The sequence below is a fragment of the Mandrillus leucophaeus genome, unplaced genomic scaffold (assembly GCF_000951045.1).
Source record: "Mandrillus leucophaeus isolate KB7577 unplaced genomic scaffold, Mleu.le_1.0 Scaffold859, whole genome shotgun sequence".
Taxonomy (NCBI): domain Eukaryota; kingdom Metazoa; phylum Chordata; class Mammalia; order Primates; family Cercopithecidae; genus Mandrillus; species Mandrillus leucophaeus.
The window spans coordinates 426353-448113 of record NW_012109352.1 but is presented as its reverse complement, the minus strand read 5'-3'; the positions used below and the strand labels follow the sequence as shown (position 1 = coordinate 448113).

Here is a 21761-nt window from a genome sequence, read left to right as displayed (position 1 = left end):
GCCGAGGCGGGCAGATCACCTGAGGTTGAGAGTTTGAGACCAGGCTGATCAACATGGAGAAACCCCGTCTCTACTAAAAATACAAAATTAGCCGAGCATGGTGGTGCATGCCTATAATCCCAGCTACTCAGGAGGCTGAGGCAGGAGAATCGCTTGAACTCAGGAGGCAGAGGTTGCAGTGAGCCAAGATCGTGCCACTGCACTCTAGCCTGGGCAATAAGAGTGAAACTCCATCCAAAAAAAAAAAAAGCCCATAGGATAGTAAGAATCACACTATAGCAACAAATCTCAAGCCCAGCTTTACTCAGAGAAACACAAACCTCTGTACTAAAGGCCTAGTAAAAGAAAAGGCATGTCAGCTGCAGACATAAAATCTACTTATCTCAGTTTCTATGGTTCTACATAAGATGTCCAGTTTTCAGCCCCCAGAATTAGCCGGGGGTGGTGGTGGGCTCCTATAATCCTAGCTACTTGGGAGGCTGAGGCAAGAGAATCGCTTGAACCCAGGAGGCGGATGTTGCAGTGAGCAGAGATTGTGCCATTGCACTCTAGCCGGGGCAACAAGAGCGAAACTCCGTCTCAAAAAAAAAAAAAAAAAAATTACTGTCAAGACCAATGTCGAGGACATTTTCCCCTATGTTCTCTCCTCAGAGTTTTATGATTTCAGGTCCTACTTTTAGGTCTTTTATCTATTTTGAGTTGGTTTTTTGGTGTAGTGTAAGATAATGGTCCAAATATCATTCTTTTGCCTGTAGAAATTCTGTTTTCCTGGAACCATTTAGTGAAGAGATGATTTTTTCCTCAGTATGTCCTCTTGGTGCCCTTTTCAAAAATTAGCTAACCATGAATGTTTGGATTTATTTCTCGGAGCTCTATTGTGTTTCACTGGTCTATGTTTCTGTTTCTGTGATGGTGCCATACTATATTGATTACTATAGCTTTGTAATATAATTTTAAATCAGGATGTGTGATGCTCTGTGTTCATTGCAGCATTATTTACAATAGCTAAGATATGGAAACTTAAGTTCTATTATGATCCTAGTCACTCTTTTTTCAACCCCTCCCTTCACTTCTTGTATCCCTCTCTCCCTTCCTCCCTCTCCTTCTCTCATTCTTCATTTCCAATATAAATGGAACTACCATATGATCCAGCAATCCTACTACTTGGTATATACCCAAAGGAAAAAATATCAGTATATAGAAGACATCTCTGCATCCCTTTGTTTATTGAACCAGTATTCACCACAGCAAAAATATGGAATCAACCTAAGTGTCCATCAACAGATATATGGATTTAAAAAGTTGTATATATACACATTTAAATACTATTTGGGGCCGGGTGTGGTGGCTCACACCTGTAGTCTCAGCACTTTGGGAGGCTGAGGCAGGTGGATCACCTGAGGTCAGGAGTTTGAAACCAACAAGGCCAACAGGGTGAAACCCCATCTCTACTAAAACTACAAAATTATCCAGGCATGGGGTTGCATGCCTGTAATCCCAGCTATTTGGGAGGTCGAGGCAGGAGAATCACTTTAACCTGGGAGGCGGAGGTTGCAGTGAGCTGAGATCATGCCATTGCACTCCAGCCTGGGCAACAAGAGTGAAACTCCATCTCAAAACAAAACAAAACAAAACAAAATAGAATTTGGCCACATAAAAAAAGGAAATCCTGTCATTTGCATTAACATGGATGGAACTAGAGGTCGTTATGTTAAGTGAAGTAAGTCAGACACAGAAAGACAAATATGTCACTCATATGCTCAGCTTAAAAGGTTGATCTCATAGAAGTAGGGTAGAATGATAGCTACCAGAGGCTGGGAAGGGTGTGTGAGTAGTAGGGGGATGAACAGAGGTTGGCTGGTGGGTTCAAACATTCAGTTAGGCAGAAAAAATAAGTTCTAATGTTCTATAGCAGAGTAGGGAGACTACAGTTTATAACAATGTATTATATAAACAGCTAAAAGAAGGGACTTGAAATGTTCCCAAAACATAGAAATAATAAATATTCGAGGTAATAGATACATGAAGTACCCTGATTTGATTATTATATATTATATGCATATAACAAAATATTGCCTATACCCCATCAATATGTATTAATATTACATATCATTTAAATGTTTAAAAAAACGGAGCCTTGGAGAGGTGATTAGGTCATACGGCTCCACCCATATGAATAGGACTACTGCATTTATAACAGAAGTTTGAGCGACACTGTTTGCTTCTCCTGCCATGTGAGGACACAGCTAGAAGCCATTTTTGAAGCAGAGAGTAAGCCCTCACCTAACACCAAACCTGCTGGTCCTTTGATCTTGGACTTCCCATCCTCTAAGAACTGTGAGCAATGCATTTCTATTGTTTATAAATTACCAAGTCTAATGTATTTTGTTATAGCTGCCCAAACAGATACTTGCTAAAGGATTTGTTGCTAGTTTTTCTATAACAGATTAATGTTTGACTAATTGGCTTTTGGGATCTCTTCTAATTCTAAAATTTTATGTTTTAGTGTCATGTGAACAAAGGAGTATTAACCATGATTTGATATACAACACAGCCCAAAGATAAAATGGAATGAGCATAGGCCAATGGTTCAGTCTCTGAGAAACTCCTCTCAGAGGATGATTATTTATGAAAAGCAATGACAGGCCGGGTGCAGTGGCCTGTAACCTGTAATCCCAATACTTTGGGAGACTGAGGTGGGTAGATTACCTGAGGTCAGGAGTTCGAGACCAGGCTGGCCAACATGGTGAAACCCTGTCTCTACTAAAAAAATACAAAAGTTAGCCGGGCATGAAGGTGGGTGCCTGTAATCCCAGCTACTTGGGAGGCTGAAGCGGGAGAATCACTTAAATCCAGAAGGCAGAGGTTGCAGTGAGCTAAGATTGCGCCACTGCACTCCAGCCTAAGCAACAGAGCCAGACTCCATCTAAAAAAAAAAAAACTTGCTCTAACCTCACACTCAGTAAAGCAATCAGCAAGCAGTCATCCAACCATTTGCTAAAATAACTTCATTAAAAAATTATTTATTGTCAGTACCTACATTCTGCAAACATATCCATCAAAACAGCACTGTTCTTCTCACTTATTGGGAGATTCAGAAGTTTTACTTTGAATTTCTTTGGTGTTAAATAGAAATAGTCTTTTGCACTGCTAATAAGGTCGTCGGACCCAAAAAACATGTATTAATTATCTAAATCACCATTGATATTTAACTCCAATTAGTATAAAAGCTAATTCATGCCCAAACATAACAAACAAGACTTTATCATCTATGCCTACATCAGTTTACCAAGTCAATATTTTTAAGCTATATAATCTTACTGAAGTACAAAATGCAGAGTTATATTTGAAAGATATACTTAACTGTATCTCCATCAGCAGATATTTGTGTGGGCATATGCATTGTTCTTTCTGCCATGCTACACTAAAAGACCTGGAAATTAAAAAAAAAAAAAAAATTTTAATTACTTACAAAAATTACTTACTTAATTTTTAATTACTTAAAAATTTAATCTTACGACATAATTTAGATCAATTAGGGGACATAATATAGGTATTTTCGCAAGCTTTAGTTTTTAGTTCACACTATTAATCTGTTTTAAACTGTGACTGTCTTGCTAGATGGGCTTGTATATGATGAATAGTATGTAATATTCAACTTATAATGTAGAGTAATACATTTGACCATAAGCACATAAAAAGCACCTTAAAGTTAAATTCCCTTTGGAAATCAAGAGAATAAGAGCACTCTTCTTCTTTAAATGACTCTACGGTCATAAGAAAGGAAAGTAGAAAATTTTGCTTTAAAAAATAGTTAAAAAAAAAAAAAAAGCAAGACATTCATAAGCACTTAACTTTCCAGAGTAGCATACCAGAGGAGGCTTGAGCATTTGAATTCACCCATTGAAGGAGAATTGTGAAAGCAGACCTTAAAAACTCTAAACAAGTCCTTTAGACACTGAACTAAAATACTGATAATTCTCATTTATGAAGCATCTATTATGCACCCAGCATTGTGCTAAGGGTTTATGTGCTTTATTTACCTCTGTTAGTCCTCATAGTAGATCTGAGATACATGTATTTTCATTGCCATATGCCAGGTGAAAAAATTCAGACTCAGAAAGATTAAGTAACTTACTTTCCCCGGGATTCAGCTGTGCAGCAGACACAGGTTCGAACTGATTCCAAGCTGGTGTCCTTTCTACTGTCCCCAGTTGTGGACCAAATAAACATTCACTGTATTTGTAACAGTTGGGAACAGGGAGGAGAAGTACAAGAGAGCGTGCTGTGCTCATCTCCAAGCAGAACTGCCTGAGAAGGCCATACTACCCTACTTTCGAACACAGCACAAAGATACTAAGAATATGAGGCATGTTTCAAAAGGAAATAGTATATATTTGTAAAGCAAGTATTTGAAATATTTGAGAAGCAAACAGAATCAAAGAATGGTTCTGTGCCATAATCTCTTCACTTGCTCTATCCTGAGGATTATTGCACTTTAGTATACAAATGTGTATCATTTTCCCTAAAATTAAACAATGTTTTCTGATATGGATAGAGTTCTGTTTTGTGGTATAGTTTAGTCCAGTATGTATGAAGGTTTTTTTTATTTATTTATCAGAAACTTAATGGTGGACATTGTAGTAATTTCCAGCCTTTTTTTTTTTTTTTTTTTTTTTGAGATGGAGTCTGACTCTGTCAACAGGCTGGAGTGCAGTGGTGCAATCTCGGCTCACTGCAAGCTCTGCCTCCCGGATTCACACCATTCTCCTGCCTCAGCCTCCCTAGTAGCTGTGACTACAGGTGCCTACCACCACACCTGGCTAATTTTTTGTATTTTTCATAGAGACGAGGTTTCACCGTGCTAGCCAGTATAGTCTTGATCTCCTGACCTCGTGATCCACCCACCTCAGCCTCCCAAAGTGCTAGGATTACAGGCATGAGCCACCATGCCTGGCCAGTAATTTCTAGGTTTTAATGGAAATCAGCAACAAACATTGTTGATTTAAGTCAACAATGTTTGGCCAGACACAGTGGCTAACACCTATAATCCCAGCACTTTGGGAGGCCAAGGCAGGAGGATCACTTGAGGCCAAGAGTTTGAGACCAGACTGGCCAACATGGCAAAATCCTGTCTCTACTAAAAATACAAAACTTAGCCGGGCATAGTGGTGCAGGCCTGTAATCCCAGCTATTCAGGAGGCTGAGGCACAAGAATTGCTTGAACCCAGAAGGTGGAGGTTGCAGTGAATCAAGATCCCGCCACTGCATTCCAGCCTGGGTGATAGAACAAGACTCTGACTCAAAAAATAAATAAATAATGTTTATTTGAATCAACAATAAATATTGTTTTTGAAATACTGTGGTAATTTGAAGTAAATTACTACAAATTCAATTAATTTGAAGTAAATTACTACTACATTATACAGCGTATCTCTGTATAATGACTAAATTTTTGGCAAATCTGCCAAAAACTATTTGAAAACTAGAGACGCAACTTATCTTGTATTTAAAAGCCTAATTAAGTGTCTTAAACAAATAGGGGTTTATTTCTTTCACATAAGTCTGGAGCAGAAGTTCTCAAAGTATGATCACCGGGCTCTGAGGATTCCTGAGACTCTTTGGGGGGACCCATGGGTTCAATTTTTTTCTAATAATAGGAGGGTTTTTTGTTTTTGTTTTGGATAGAGCCTCACTCTGTCACCAAGGCTGGAATCCAGTGGCACAGTCGCAACTCACTGCAGCCTCAACCTCCCAAGCTCAAGCGATCCTCCCCACCTCAGCCTCCCAAATAGCTGGGATTACAGGCATCTGCCATCACACCCTGCTAATTTTTGCATTTTTTTTATAGAGATGGGGTTTTGCCATGTTGCCCAGGCTGATCTCATACTCCTGAACTCAAGTAATTCTTCTGCCTGGCCTCCCAAAGTGCTGGGATTACAGGTGTGAGTAGTATGGCCACTGCACTTAGCCCACACTAGGGTTTAATTTGCCTTTCCTGTGTGTTGATATTTACACTGATGGTTCAAAAGCAATGGTGGTTAAAACTACTGCTACCTTCGGCTGGGCACAGTGGCTTACACCTGTAATCCCAACACTTTGGGAGGCCAAGGTGGGTGTATCACCTGAGGTCAGGAGTTCGAGACCAGCCTGGCCAACATGGTGAAACCCTGTCTCTACTGAAAATACAAAAAATGGCTGGGTGTGGTGGTGGGCACCTGTAATCTCAGCTATTTGGGAGGCTGAGGCAGGAGAATTGCTTGAGCCAAGGGGGCAGAGGTTGCAGTGAGCAGAGATCGCGCCACTGCACTCCAGCCTGGGCAACAAGAGCGAGACACTGTCTCAAAACAAAACAAAAAAACCTGCTACCTTCATCAAAAAAAAGGCTCCAAATTGTATTATTAGTTATTGCACTATTCACCTCACATATGCACAACAACAAAAACCAATGAATACCCATAAAGCATTTATACTGTATAGAAGTATGATGGTTGTCTTGAGGAAAACAAGTTCTGTGATTGATTGAGTTTTGAGAAATAGGAACTCCTTTTTTCATGGAATATTATTAATTTCAAGTGCAATTGACAAACACTGATGATTTAAGCTTGGGGATTTCTAAGACAGATTCTTGAAAATGAAAGAAGCATGGTTTGTAACATTAAGTAAAATAACTAAGCCAGGCGAGGTGGATCGTGCAATCCCAGCACTTTGGGAGTCTGAAGCAGGAGAACTGCTTGAGCCCAGGAGTCTGAAACTAGCCTGGTCAGCATAGCGAGACCCGGTCTCTACAGAAGAAAAATTAAAAAATTAGTCAGGCATGGTGGTGCGTGCCTGTAGTCCCAGCTACTCGGGAGGCTGAGACAGAAAGATTGCTGGAGCGCCAGAGTTTGAGGCTGCAGTGAGCTATGATTATGCCATTGCACTCCAGCCAGGGCAACAGAGTGAGATCCTGTCTAAAGAAACAAACAAACAAAAAATAATGAATGAAAAGAAAAGATTAGAAAACTACTGAAAATGTACTTTCTAAATGATAAAATTTACATTTTTGTAAATTTTGTAATAATGAGCTTTACAGCTAAAATTAGAGCTTTTGGAGAAATTCTATCAACCATCATGATCTTGACAGCTTCCCAACATTTAAAAACTTTTCTAAAAACATTGGTGGCGATATTAACAATGCAAACATTTGATTTTTTTTTTTTTTAAGACAGTCTCGCTCTGTTGCCCAGACTGGAGTGTAGTGGCACAATCTCGGCTCACAGAAACCTCCGCCTCCCGGGTTCAAGAGATTCTCCTGTCTCAGCCTCCCAAGTAGCTGGAATTACAGGCGTGTGCCACCACACCTGGCTAATTTTTGTATTTTTAGTAGAAACAAGGTTTTACCATGTTAACCAGGCTGGTCTTGAACTCCTGACCTCAGGTGAACTGCCCACCTCGGCCTCCCAAAGTGCTGGGATTACAGGTGTGAACCACCACGCCCGGCCAACAGTGCACAATTATTAAGTATATTCACCAACCTGTGCAATAGATCTCAAAAAATCCAAATCTTCCCAAACTAAATCTTTATATTCATAAAACAATAACCACACTTTCTCCCCTATTTCTGGGACTCACAATTGTACTTTCTGTGTCTATGAACTTGACTACTTTAGGTACTTCATACAAATGGGATTCTGTAACATTTGTCCCTTTGTGACTGAATTATTTCACTTAGCATAATGTCTTCAAGGTTCACCTCTGTTGTAACGTGTCAGAATTTCCTTCCTTTTTAGGGCTAAATGGTGTTCCATTGTACATACATACCATATATTGCTTATCCATTCATTTATCAGTGGACATTTGGGTTGCTTCCACCTGTTGGCTATTGTGAATAATGCTTCTATGAATATAAATTGTGCAATATATTTTCTGGACCCTGCTTTCTATTCTTTGGGGCATACACCCTGAGGTGGAATTGTTGAATCGTATGGTAATTCTATGTTTAATGTTGTTGTTGTTGTTGTCTGAGACTAAGCCTCACTCTGACACCCAGGCTGGAGCGCAATGGCGTGATCTCAGCTCACTGCAACCTCTGCCTCCCGGGTTCAAGCGATTCTCCTGCCTCAGCCTCCAGAGTAGCTGGGATTACAGGCGCACACCATCATGCCTGGCTACATTTTGTATTTTTAGTAGAGATAGAGTTTTGCCATGTTGGTCAGGCTGTTCTCAAACTCCTGATCTCGGGTGATCCACCTGCGTCAGCCTCCCAAAGTGTTCGGATTACAGGCGTGAGCCACCACGCCCAGCATCTATGTTTAATTTTTAAAGAAAACACAAACACAGCAGTCACACCATGTTACTACATTCCCACTGGTCATGCACAAGGTGCCAACTTCTCCATGCCTTTACCAGCACATGTTACTGTGGTTTTGGATAGCAGTCATCCTAATGGGTATGTGAACCAAAAATATCTGAGACAGGTCTCAATCAATTTAGAAAGTTTAGGCCGGGCACGGTGGCTCATTCCTGTAATCTCAGCACTTTGGGAGGCTGAGGTGGGTGGATTGCCTGAGGTCAGGATTCAAGACCAGCCTAGCTAACATGGTGAAACCCCATCTCTACTAAAAATACAAAAATTAACCGGGCATGGTGGCAGGTGCCTGTAATCCCAGCTACTCAGAAGGCTGAGGCAGAAGAATTGCTGGAACCCAGGAGGTGGAGGTTGCTGTGAGCCAAGATCACGCCCACTACACTCCAGTCTGGGTGACAGAGCAAGGCTCCATCTCCAAAAAAAAAGTTTATTTTGCCAAAGTTAAGGACACTCCTGTGACACAGCATCAGGAGGTCCTGATGACATGTGCCCAAAGTGGTCAGGGGTACGGTTTGCTTTTATACACTAGGGAGACATAATATACATCAATCAATATGTATAAGATTTACATTGGTTTAGCTAAGCGTGGTGGCTCATGCCTGTAATCTCAGCACTTTGGGAAGCCGAGGCGGGTGGATCACGAGGTCAGGAGAACGAGACCATCCTGGCTAACACCGTGAAACCCTGTCTCTACTAAAAATACAAAAACAAAAATTAGCTGAGCATGATGGCGGGTGCCTGTGGTCCCAGCTACTCAGGAGGTTGAGGCAGGAGAATGGCGTGAACCTGGGAGATGGAGCTTGCAGTGAGCTGAGATGGTGCCACTGCACTCCAGCCTGAGCGACAGAGCAAGACTCCGTCTCAAAAAAAAAAAAAAGAAAAAAAAAAGATTTACATTGGTTTGATCTGGAAGGTGAGACAACTTGAAGTGGTGGGGGGAGGGGAGGTTCAAGGTCTTAAGTAGATTTTTAAATGTTCTGATTGGCATTTGGTTGAAAGAGTCGTTATTAATAGAAAGGAATGTCTAGGTTACAATAAAGGGTTCTGGAGACCAAGGTTTTACTGTGCAGATGAAGCCTCGAAAGTAGCAGGCTTCAGAGAGAACAGATTGTTAAATGTTTCTTATCAGACTTAAAGTCTGTGTTGATGTTAATGCTGGTCAGTTTTTCCTAAATTCCAAAAGGGAAGAGGGTGTAATGAGGCATGTCTGACCTGAACTAGTTTCTCAGGTTAACCTTGGAATGTCCTTGGCTAAGAGGAGGGGTCCATTCAGATGGTTGGGAAGACTTAGAATTCTTTTTTTGGTTTACAGGTGTGAAGTCCTATATCACTGTGGTTTTCTTGTTTGTTTGTTTGTTTTGAGACAGGGTCTCACTCTGTCACCCAGGCTGGAGTGTAGTAGCATGATCTCTACCTCCCAGATTCAAGTGATTCTTCCACCTCAGCCTCCCAGATAGCTGGAACTACAGGCATGAGCCACCACACCCAGCTAATTTTTGTATTTTTATTTTTTATTATTTTATTTATTTTATTTTTTTGTTTTTTTGGATGGAGTCTCACTCTGTCACCCAGGCTGGAGTGCAGTGGTGCAATCTTGGCTCATTGCAACCTCTGCCTCCCGGGTTCAAATGATTCTCCTGCCTCAGCCTCCTAAGTAGCTGGGACTCCAGACATGCACCACCACGCCCAACTAATTGTTGTGTTTTCTTAGTACAGATGGGGTTTCACCATGTTGGCCAGGGTGGTCTTGAACTCTTGACTTCAGGTGATCCACTCGCCTTGGCCTCCTAAAGTGCTGGGATTACAGGTGTGAGCCACCATGCCCAGCCAATTTTTGTATTTTTAGTAGAGACGGGCTTTCACCATGTTGGCCAGGCTGGTCTTGAGCTCCTGACCTCAGGTGATCGCCCTGAGTGCTAGGATTCCAGGTGTGAGCCACTGCACCTGGCCCCTATAAAAGTTTTGAAAAAAGGAGAAAAATTTCAGGACCTGGTGCTGGTGAAAAATTCTTAGACTTGATAACAAAGACAATACATAAAAGAAAAAACTGGTAAATTAAATATCATCAAAATTTAAAAAATAAAATTAAAAAATTAAAAATGTTTGCACTGTGAAAATTCTGTGTAAGGGATAAAAATGCTGCAGACTGGGGGAAAATATTTTCACACCACACATTTAACACTGAATTTGAATCTAGAATACATAAAGACTTTTTTAAAACTCAAAAACAGTCTGAGGTATAGGATACTGTGTGGGCTACAGTGCTGGGGACCTGGCCACACCAATGAGTCCAGCTGGTGTTACATCACTGCAGCCGTCCAGGAGGACATGAGGGGGATGTCAGTGGGGTTCCAGGAATGTGGAGATGCAGGAGCTTTTGGGCCCCAGGGCAGGATGCAGTCCGGCAGGTGCTTGCTCTGAAAATGGTGTCCTTGGAGGTTGGACACAGTGGCCCACGCCTGTAATCCCAGCACTTTGGGAGGCCAAGGCCGGTGGATCACTTGAGGTCAGGAGTTCAAGACCAGCCTGTCCAACATGGTGAAACTCTGTTTCTACTGAAAAAAAAAAAAAAAATACAATTAGCCAGGCATGGTGGCAGAAGCCTGTAATCCCAGCTACTCAAGAGGCTCAGGCAGGCGAATCACTTAAACCAAGTAGGTGGAGATTGCAGTGAGCTGAGATTCTACCACTGCACTTCAGCCTGGGTGACAGAGTGAGACGCTGTCTCAAAAAAAACAAACAAAACACTGTTCAGTAGTTTTGAGTTTTTTGGGGGAGCATTGAGGGGTTTGAGACAAGTCTTACTGGGATTATAGGCACAGGCCACCATGCCCAGCTAATTTTTATATTTTTAGTAGTGACAGGGGGATCTCATCATGTTGACCAGGCTGGTTTCAAACTCCGGAGCTGAGGAATCCTCCCACCTTGGCCTCCCATAATGCTGAAATTACAGGCATGAGCCACCACACGTGGCCTCTGTTTAGTACTTTTAGTTAACATGCAGTTACTATATAACCCAGAAATTACATTCCTAGCTATCTATTTAACGTAAACGAAAACATATGTCTACAAAAACACCTACATAAGAATGTTAATAGCACCTTTATCAAAATAACCTAAAACTATAAACAACATGTCCAACAAGAGGGCGATAAACAATCTGCGGTATATTTATTCAAAGAAGACTAGTTAGCAATGGAGGAGTTTGTTTATATATGAAACAGAGTGGATGAATCTCAAAGTCAAGATACTGACTAGAAAAAGCCAGACACAAAATTATCTGTACTATTTGATTTCATTCACGTGAAACTTCAGAAAAGGCAAAGCTATTCCAGGGCAAGAGGAATTTGAACAGTGTTTGCCATTAAGATGAGAAGGCTGACTTGAAAGGGGCCTGAAGAAACTTTCTGGATTTAAATGTTGGTAAAAGCTCATTAAAATCTCTGCATTTTCCTGTGTACATTATATGTTGATTTTAAAAATAATGTTACACAAAGATAAAGCATAAGTTGCCTGACACATTACTTCTCAGAAACCCAACAGGGCTTTTTGTAATCTGTTTCTTTTTCTTTTTTTGAGATGGAGTTTCACGGTTTTTGCCCAGACTGGAGTGCAGTGGCATGATAGGCTCACTGCAACCTCCACCTCCTGGGTTCAAGCAATTCTCCTGCCTTAACCTCTCAGGTAGCTGGGATTACAGGCATGTGCCACTATGCCGGCTAATTCTGTATTTTTAGTAGAGATGGGGTTTCACCATGTTGGCCAGGCTGGTCTTGAACTCCTGACCTCAGGTGATCTGCCCACCTCGGCCTCCCAAAGTGCTGGATTACAGGTGTGAGCCACTGAGCCCAGCCTAAGTCTGTTTCTTTTCTTCCCTTTTCTTCCTTTTTTGAGACAGGGTCTCGCTCTGTCACCCAGGCTACAGTGCAATGGCATGAGCATGGCTCACACTGCAGCCTCAACCTCCCAGGCTCAAGCAATCCTCCCAACTTAGCCTCCCAAGTAGCTGGGACTACAGATGCACACCACCATGCCTGGCTAATTTTTGTATTTTCTATAGAGATGAGGGTCTCACTACATTGCCCAGGCTGGTCTCAAACTCCTGGTCTCGAGCAGTCCTCCCACCTCAGCCTCCCAAAATGCTGGGATGACAGGTTTGAACCACTGCACCTAGCCGGTTTGCCTTTTGAGGAATGGCCACACTGTTTTTCAGAGCAGCCACAACCCCTACCAGCAATGTATGTGTTCCAGTTTCACCACCTTGCCAAAACTTATATTCTGTTTTTGGTTTTTCAGTAGCCATCCTAGTAAGTATAAAGTGGTAACTTTGCATCTTATTTCCCATTTGTATATTTTCTTTGGAAAAATGTCTATTCAAGTCCTTCATCCATTTTAGTTATTTCTCCTTTTTGCTGTTGAGTTGTAGGAGTTATTTATGTATTTTGGATATCATACCTTTATCACATATACAATTTGAAAATATTTTCACCCATTCTGTAAGTTGTCTTTTCACTTTCTTGATATTCTTGATATTGTCCTTCGATATGCCACTGCCACACAGTTTTGATTACTGTAGCTTTGTAGAAAGCTTTGAAACTGGGGAGTGCTGCCGATGCCCCGGTGGAGAAGCTGAGGTCAACATCAGATTTGAAATATTTAAAGTGGATACAAAACTATTTCAACAATGCAGACAATTAAGTGTGTTGTTGTGGGCGATGGTGCTGTTAGTAAAACATGTCTCCTGATATCCTACACAACAAATAAATTTCCATCAGAATATGTACCAACTGTTTTTGACAATTATGCAGTCAGTTATGATTGGTGGAGAACCATATACTCTTGGGCTTTTTGATACTGCAGAGCAAGAGCATTATGACAGATTACTACTACTGAGTTATCCACAGACAGATGTATTTCTAGTCTGTTTTTCAGTGGTCTCTCCACCTTCATTTGAAAATGTGAAAGAAAAGTGGGTTCCTGAGATAACTCACCACTGTCCAAAGCCTCCTTTCTTGCTTGCTGGGACCCAAACTAATCTCAGAGATGACCCCTCTATTATTGAGAAACTTTCCAAGAACAAACAGAAGCCTGTCACTCCAGAGACTGCTGAAAAGCTGGTCCATGACCTGAAGGCTGTAAGGTATGTGGAGTGTTCCGCACTCACACAGAAAGGCCTAAAGAATGTATTTGACGAAGCAATATTGGCTGCCATGGAGCCTCCAGAATTGAAGAAGAGCCGCAGGTGTGTGCTGCTATGAACATCTCTCCAGAGCCCTTTCTGCACAACTAGTGTCGGCATCATACTAAAAGCAGTGTTTAAATCAAACTAAAGATTAAAAATTAAAATTCATTTTTGGAATAATGACAAATGCCCTGCACCTACCCACATGCACTCATGTGAGACAAGGCCCATAGGCATGGCCCTTCCCCCTCCCAGGACTAGTTAATTTTGAGTTATTGTGTATTGTCAGAAAAGTGATTAGTACTAGTTTTTGTTTTGTTTCAAAAAATTTTTCTGTTGTTGTTTAAAAGCAAGGCATGGGCCGAGCGCAGTGGCTTACGCCTGTAATCCCAGCACTTTGGGAGGCTGAAGTGGGCAGATCATGAGGTCAGGAGGTTGAGACCATCCTGGCTAACACGGTGAAACCCTGTCTCTAGTAAAAATATAAAAAATTAGCTGGGCATGGTGGCACGTGCCTCTAGTCCCAGCTAATTGGGAGGCTGAGGTAGGAGACTCACTTGAACCCAGGAGGGGGAGGTTGCAGTGAGCTGAGGTTGCACCATTGCACTCCAGCCTGGGTGACAGGGCAAGACTCTATCTCACACACACACACAAAAAGCAAGGCATGCTTGTGGATGACTTTGTAATAAACTAACTGCAGTTGTTGAAGCTGCTCCCTGGTTCCACTCTGGAGAGTAATCTGGGACATCTTAGTGTTGTTTTTTTTCTCCTCTTCTTTGGGGGCAGTGTGTGTGGGGTTTGTTTTTCAGTACTGTTTTTTTTAATTCATTAACCAGTGGATAGCCCTTAAAGGGAGGAGGACAGAATGATTCCACATTCCACTTCCTAGATCTAGTTGAGAAACCATGCTCCTCATCCGGTGCTCTTAGGAAGGAGTATAGGAAATGCCTCATTTAGTAACATGCTCCTTTTTGAAAGTTGCCTTTTCTCTCCACCCTCGAGTAGATTCAGTATTTGATGAAACTCATGAAAGTGGGTGGAGCCTGTCTTGCCCGTTCTCTTTTCTAGGATGCACTGTAGGTGACTGTGACTTTCAAGGACATTTGTTTGCCATTTGCTGATTTTTGGGGGAAGTTAATTTCTAACCTCTTTCACTGGTAAATGAAGAAAAGTATTGCACCTTTGAAATACACCAAATGAATCAAATGAATTGAGTTTGTAATGAAAATTTTTTTTCCCTGTCAGTCATTGTCTTATATGCTTGGCATAGATTTGCAACTCAGTAGTATATGGTGTTCCTAGAATGCAGCTGAAGAACTGGTATGTAGAGGAAATAGGAGGGGTGGGTGGTGCTATAAGACAGACATCTGTGGAATGATTCACATCCTCTCAAGTTAGGAGGATGGAGGCCTGCTTCATTAAGAAGCTGGAGGTAGGGTGGGGATGTGGAGAACACTTAACAACATGGGGACCAGTCAGGGGAATCCCCTTATTTCTGTTTTGCATATGAGGAACCCTAAAGCAGCCAGGTAAGGCTCTCTAGTTTAATAAAAATCATGGAGACTTTTTTTTTTTTTTTTTGTGACACGGAGTCTCGCACTATCACCCAGGCTGGGGTGCAGTGGCCACGATCTTGGTTCACTGCAAGCTCCACCTCCTGGGTTCATGCTATTCTCCTGCCTCAGGCTTCCGAGTAGCTGGGACTACAGGTGCCTGCCACCACACCCGGCTAATTTTTTGTATTTTTAGTAGAGAAGCGGTTTCACTGTGCTAACCAGGATGGTCTCGATCTCCTGACCTCGTGATCTGCCCACCTTGGCCTCCCAAAGTGCTGGGATTACAGGCGTGAGCCACCAAGCCTGGCCTTTTTTTTTTTTCTTTTTTTTGAGACGGAGTTTCGCTCTTGTTGCCCAGGCTGGAGTGCAATGGCTCTCAGCTCACCGCAACCTCTGCCTCCTGGGTTCAAGCAATTCTCCTGCCTTATCCTCCCGAGTAGCTGGGATTACAGGCATGCGCCACCACGCCCGGTTAATTTTATATTTTTAGTAGAGATGGGGTTTCTCCATGTTGGTCAGGATGGTCTCAAACTCTTAACCTCAGGTGATCCACCCGCATCGGCCTCCCAAAGTGCTGGGATTACAGGCGTGAGCCACCACGCCCAGCCGGAAAGAGTCTTATGAAGACTCTCCATAAGTGTTAATAGGGATTTTATTAGTTTATTTTGATTGCAGTTTCTAATTTTTAAAAACATTGAAGTAATTTTTTCCACCTTCCCAATCCTAATTCTTATAGATTCATTCTTGTTGAACTAATGCTTTCTCATGTCTCAATTCTTTGTATATACATTGTTTTCAGATGTATTAAACAAAAACCCTTTAAAAAAGAAAAAAAAAAGCAAGCTTTGGAATTGGGAAGTGTGATTCCTCTGACTTTGTAATTCTTTACAAGCTTTTAGCTATTTGGAGCCCTTTATAATTATTCCATATGGATGTAAGCATTGTCTTACTTATTTCTGCATAAAAGGCTGTTGGGATATTGACTAGAATTATGTTGAATCTACAGATCACTTTGAGTAATCTTGACATGTTAACAATACTGAGTCTTCCTACCCATGACATGATGTCTTTCTGTTTAGCCCTTCTTTAATTTATTTTAGCCACATTGTGTTCTTTTTAGTGTATAAGCCATTCACCTCAAATTTATCCTATGTATTTTATTTTATTTTATTTTTTATTTTTATTTTTTGAGATGGAGTCTCATTCTGTCTCCCAGGCTGGAGTGAAGTGGCACGATCTTAGCTCACTGCAACCTCTGCCCTCCAGGTTCAGGCGATTCTCCTGCCTCACCCTCTCAAGTAGCTGGGACCACCATCCCCGGCTAATTTTTGTATTTTTAGTGGAGATGGGGTTTCACTATGTTGGCCAGGCTGGTCTTGAACTCCTGACCTCAGGTGATCCGCCTGCTTTGGCCTCGCAAAGTGCTGGGATTACAGGGGTAAGCCACTGCTCCCGGCCTGTATTTTACTTTTTAGATGCTATTGCAAATGGAATTACTTTCTTAACTTTTTTGTTTATTTATTTCAATTGTATGGAAACATAATGGGTTTTTGTGCATATGTTAATCTTGCATCCTGCAACTTTGCTGAATTCATTTATTAGCTCTAGTAGCCTTTCATGGATTCTTTTGGATTTGCTATATATTTGGGATATGTATTCTCATCTGCAAATATAGTTTGACTACTTCCTCTCCAATTTTGATACTTTTCATTTTTTTAATTGTCTAATTGTTCTTGTTGAAACTTCTAGTAGAATATTGAATAGCAGTAGTAAAACAGGGCATTAAAAACCTTCCCACAAAGTTAAGTCCACGAAAAAATGGCTTCACTGGTGAATTCTACCAAACATTTCAAAAAGAATTAACAGCAATCCTTCTCACACTCTTCCAAAAGGGAAAGAGGAAAAAACAATTCCTAACTCATTCTGTGAGGCCAGTATTATCCAAATATTAAAGCCAAATAAAAACATCATAACAGGCTGGGCATGGTGGCTCACACCTGTAATCCCAGCACTTTGAGAGGCTGAGGTGGGAGGATTGCTTGAGCCCAGGAGTTTGACCAGTCTGGGCAACACAGTGAGACTGCATCTCTACAAAAAATAAAAAATTAGCTCAGTGTGGTGATATATGCCTGTGGACCCAGCTACTCAGGAGGCTGAGATGGGAGAATAGCTTGAGCACAGGAGGTTGAAGCTTCAGTTAGCCATGATCGTGCCACTGCGCTCCAGCCTGGGTGACAGAGCAAGACCCTGTCCTCTGCTACCAAAAAAATAGTGTTTTGTTTTTAATTGTTTTAATGTTTTAATTGCATATGTTTGCAAATTTTTCAGTTTTCTTGTGCTTATTGATATCTGGCATCACTCCATTGTGATCATAAAAGATACTTTGTATAATTCAATATTTTAAAAATGTATTATGTGTTTTATGACCCAACATATGGTCTATTTTGAAGAATGTCACCCTTTCTCCCAAATGTTTATTTTTGTTTCTTTTTTTGTTTGTTTTTGAGAGACTAAGTCTCACTCTGTCGCCCAGGCTGAAGTGCAGTGGTGCAGTTTCAGCTCACTGCAACCTCTGCCTCCTGGGTTCAAGTGATTCTCCTGCCTCAGCCTCCCAAGTAGCTTGGATTACAGGCGCATGCTGCCACACTAATTTTTGTGTATGTTTTAGTAGAGACAGGGTTTCTCCATGTTGGCCAGGCTGGTCTCGAACTCCTGACCTCGTGATCCACCCGCCTCGGCCTCCAAAAGTGCTGGGATTACAGACGTGAGCCACTGCGTCCAACCTTTTATGTTTTTCAGACAGTCTCACTCTGTTGCCCAGGCTGGAGTGCAGTGGCTCGATCTCAGCTCACTGCAACCTCCCCCTCCCAGGTTCAAGCAATTCTCCTGCCTCAGCCTCTTAAGTAACTGGGACTACAGGTGCACATCACCACGCCTGGCTAATTTTTGTATTTTTGTAGAGATAAGGGTTTCACTATATGTTGATCAGGCTGGTCTTGAACTCATGACCTCAGGTGATCTGCTCACCTCAGCCTCCCAAAGGGTTGAGATTACAGGTGTGAGCCACTGACCCCAGCTTCAATACCTATTTGGCAATGGCCAGGCCAGAACCTGTCACTCCCAAGCCTAAGAATGCTCACTGACTCTTCCCTGTGCACAGAAGCAAACCCTGGCTCTTGGATATGGTGCTCTGGGCCTGACACCTCAGCTGTCTTGTGATGCCCCTGCTCCCTGTCACTCACCCTCCCAGGATCACCTGCCATGCTCTTTGGTCATTTGCAAGCTCCTATATGATAAGTTTACCTCTCCCTCTATCTCCCAAACAGAACACTCACCTCTGCTTGTTGAAATCCCAGCCAAATACAGCACAGGCATAGATTGGAGGTCCTTCTTTCCAGGAAAACTTTCCTAACTCCTGTTAATTCATATTTAGTCTTCTTTCTTTTTTTTTCTTTTTTTGGAGACAGGGTCTCACTCTGACACCGGGGCTGGAGTGCAATGACGCGATCTCGGCTCACTGCACTCTCCGCCTCCCAGGTTCAAGTGATTCTCCCGCCTCAGCCTCCCAAGTAGCTGGGATTACAGGCACGTGCTGCCAGGCCCTACTTTTGTATTTTTAGTAGAGTTGGGGTTTCGCCACATTGGCCAGGCTGGTCTCAACTCCTGACCTCAGGTGATACACCCACCTCACCCTTCGAAAGTGCTGGGATTACAGGTGTGAGCCACCGCACCTGGCCCAGTCTTTCTTCTTCCTGCTGCAATGAAACTTGATTTATGCTGATGCACCACCCTCAAGGCTCACAGAGCTGCACCTGGGTGTGTGTATGCTGCACGATGTGGAAAGGCAGGGGCCCACGAGAGAATGGTCACCCTTTACACACCACATACACATTGACACATAAATGCAAACAGCACACCCCTGATGATGCACATTCCCCCAATGCACCACACAACCATACACCCCACACACACATACTCACATGCTTAGTTCACATGCTCCTCTCCACACAGACCATACACACCATCAGTCACACATCCACCCTGCCACACACACAAACATATGCATGTGCGCATGCACACACTCACCACAGAGGACACTTACCATACAGCTACTCACACCACCCCATGTGCACATGCAAACAGACAAATCACACATCACTGTGGGCATGGGTTGCCTCAATACACTACACAATCACACTCACCATCCCCCAAATACAGACAGACACACACACACACGGAGAGCATATGTTTGTCACACACAGACCACCAGTGACACACAAACACACCCACCCTGCTGAGAGTGGATGCCCCAACACACTCACACACACACGTACAGAGTGGGCTCTGGGTACTTCCTCAGCCTTGGCCTTCCAAACCCACAAAGGTTGTCTTTGCATCCTATGTCCTCCAACCCAGGTTCTGTCCTGGGCATGGCTCCTCAGGCCACTTTAGCCCGTCTCACCTCCAAACCCCAAATTCTGGCCTAAGCCATGTCCCACTAAGCTCAGGCAACTGGATTGGACGGCACTCACAAAGTCAGTCTAGGAGCTAAATTTCCAGATGGCAGTCTGTTTTGCTGAGTAAGATATTCATGGTTGCCAAAACTAAAACTTTTCCTCACAATAGGTAGTGATGCCCTCCTTCTCTGCCCTCCTTCTCCACCCTCCTCCTTAGCAATGAGCAGCAGCTCATCAAAAGTCACCGGGCATGGTGGCTTATACCTGTAATCCCAGCACTTTAAGAGCCCAAGGCAGGAGGATCACTTAAGGCTAGGAGTTTGAGACCAGCCTGGGCAACATAGCAAGACTCCATCTCTACAAAAAATTTAAAAATTAACCAGGCATGGTGCATGCCTCTAGCTACTCAGGAGGCTGAAGAGGGAGGATTATTTGAGCCAAGGAAGTCAGGGCGGTAGTGAGCTATGATGACACCACTGCACTTCAGCCTGGGCGACAGAGAGAGATCCTGTCTCAAAAAAAAATAAAAAACAAAAAACAGTCATTTTTTTCTGGGAGACTGAACAGTTTCCGGTCACACACCACATGAGTCCTAAGATGAGGTACGAGGGGAGCCAAGAATCTCCTTCCAACATGTCCCACAATGAATCTCCCCCTCCATGTCATTTATCCTGGTGGATTCTTTGGCAAGGAATAAGAACAATGAACTTCAAGTTACTTGAGTGAGCAAAATCCCATGGAAGTTGAAATATAATTCACTTTGTCTTTCATTAAAAAGTATCATGTCAATGTGTGTGTGTGTGTGTGTGACTTTTTTGAAGCTGAAGTTTTCTCTCGTTGCCCAGGCTAGAGTGCAGTAGCGCAGTCTCGGCTCACTGTAATATCTACCTCCCAGGTTCAAGCAACTCTTGTGCCTCAGCCTCCCGAGTAGCTGGGATTACAGGCACCTGCCACCACACCAAGGTAATTTTTGTATTTTTAGTAGAGATGAGGTTTCACCATGTTGGCCAGGCTGGTCTTGAACTCCTGACCTCAGGTGATCTGCCCACCTTGGCCTCCCAAAGTGCTAGGATTACAGGCATGAGCCACCATGCCCAGGTGTATCATGTCAATTTTGCAGGTGGCCTGAAGAAAATTGATTCAGAAAAGGGGCGCAAGGACAGATATAAACAGGCACTTGACATACTCTAGACTAGCTCTGTCCAGTAGAAACATAAGGTGAACCACGCACGTAATTTAAAATTTTCTGATAGCCACATAAAAAAGTGAGAAGCAGCAGGTGGAATTTATTTTGAAAAGTGTGGGGCTAAAGCAACTCCATCTTGGAAACCAATCCGCCATATTGGTTTCTGATTATCCCCTGTTCCAGAAAGACCTCTAAGATTTCCAGTTTATCTGTTATTCCTTGTGTAAGAGCAGGTGCTTTCTGTAAGTCCTGCTGTTGGGTCAAACAACCCTGATGCTATCACACTTTAATTGTCCAGCCCATCCCTTCTGAATCACCCTTTCCCTATGGTATACAAAGCCCTGGGTCAAGAGGGTGATGATGCTGGGATCCACCATCTTGTCTCACCACTGCCCAAAACACAGACATGGCTTCTGTTCATAAGTCCCTATTAAATGTTTCTTTTTAAGAAATTGGATTTGTCTGCTTTCCTTCCTGCCTTCCTTTCTTCCTTCCTTCCCCTTCCCTCCCTTTTTTCTTGTTCTCTCTCTTTTTCCTGACAGGGTCTCACTCTATCTCCCAGGCTGAGTGCAGGCGCAGTGCACTGCAGCCTCAACCTCCCAAGTTCAAGTAGCTGAGACTACAGGCATACCCCACCAAGCCTGGCTAATTTTTAAAATTTTTTGTAGAGATGGGATCTTGCTATGTTTCCCAGGCTCGTCTCAAACTCCTGGGCTCAAGCGATTCACCCTCCTCGGCCTCCCAAAGTGCTGTCATTATGAGCATGAACCACCATTCCCAGCCAAAATGACTGTTTTGAAAATAGTTTCATGGTTGGGCCCAGGGACACAGTTTAATTATAAGGGTCTTCCAGGTGATTCTATTAATACTTTGACTTCTCCAGTTTGAAGTGAGCCTCAGAGGGTTACTTTGTTTAACCATCCTTTGGAGGTTCTAACCCTTCACAGAAGACCTTTTGGAATATCATCACAGATGGAGACGGGAAACTTCTGGACATTCTTGACTGCTGAGTGTAAACTTGAAAAGAATA

General features: G+C 42.7%; 1 protein-coding gene and 1 pseudogene across 2 annotated transcripts in view; one reads left to right on the top strand and one right to left on the bottom strand.

Moving 5' to 3' along the window:
• SEPT14 (septin 14) overlaps positions 1-4240 on the bottom strand; it is a gene marked incomplete at its 3' end in the record, with an annotated part of 84521 nt that extends 80281 nt beyond the window's left edge. The window contains exons 1-2 of the mRNA XM_011968763.1: positions 4139-4240; positions 3365-3433 (exon numbers count right to left, since the gene is read on the bottom strand). Coding sequence (XP_011824153.1) covers positions 3365-3418 — 54 coding nt within the window. The remainder of the gene's footprint in view (positions 1-3364; positions 3434-4138) is intronic.
• Positions 4241-12957: 8717 nt separating this feature from the next.
• On the top strand, positions 12958-13863 carry LOC105530991 (annotated as a pseudogene). The gene has a single exon (XR_001004723.1). The product of XR_001004723.1 is annotated as a cell division control protein 42 homolog pseudogene (transcript).
• The last annotated feature ends 7898 nt before the right edge of the window (positions 13864-21761 follow it).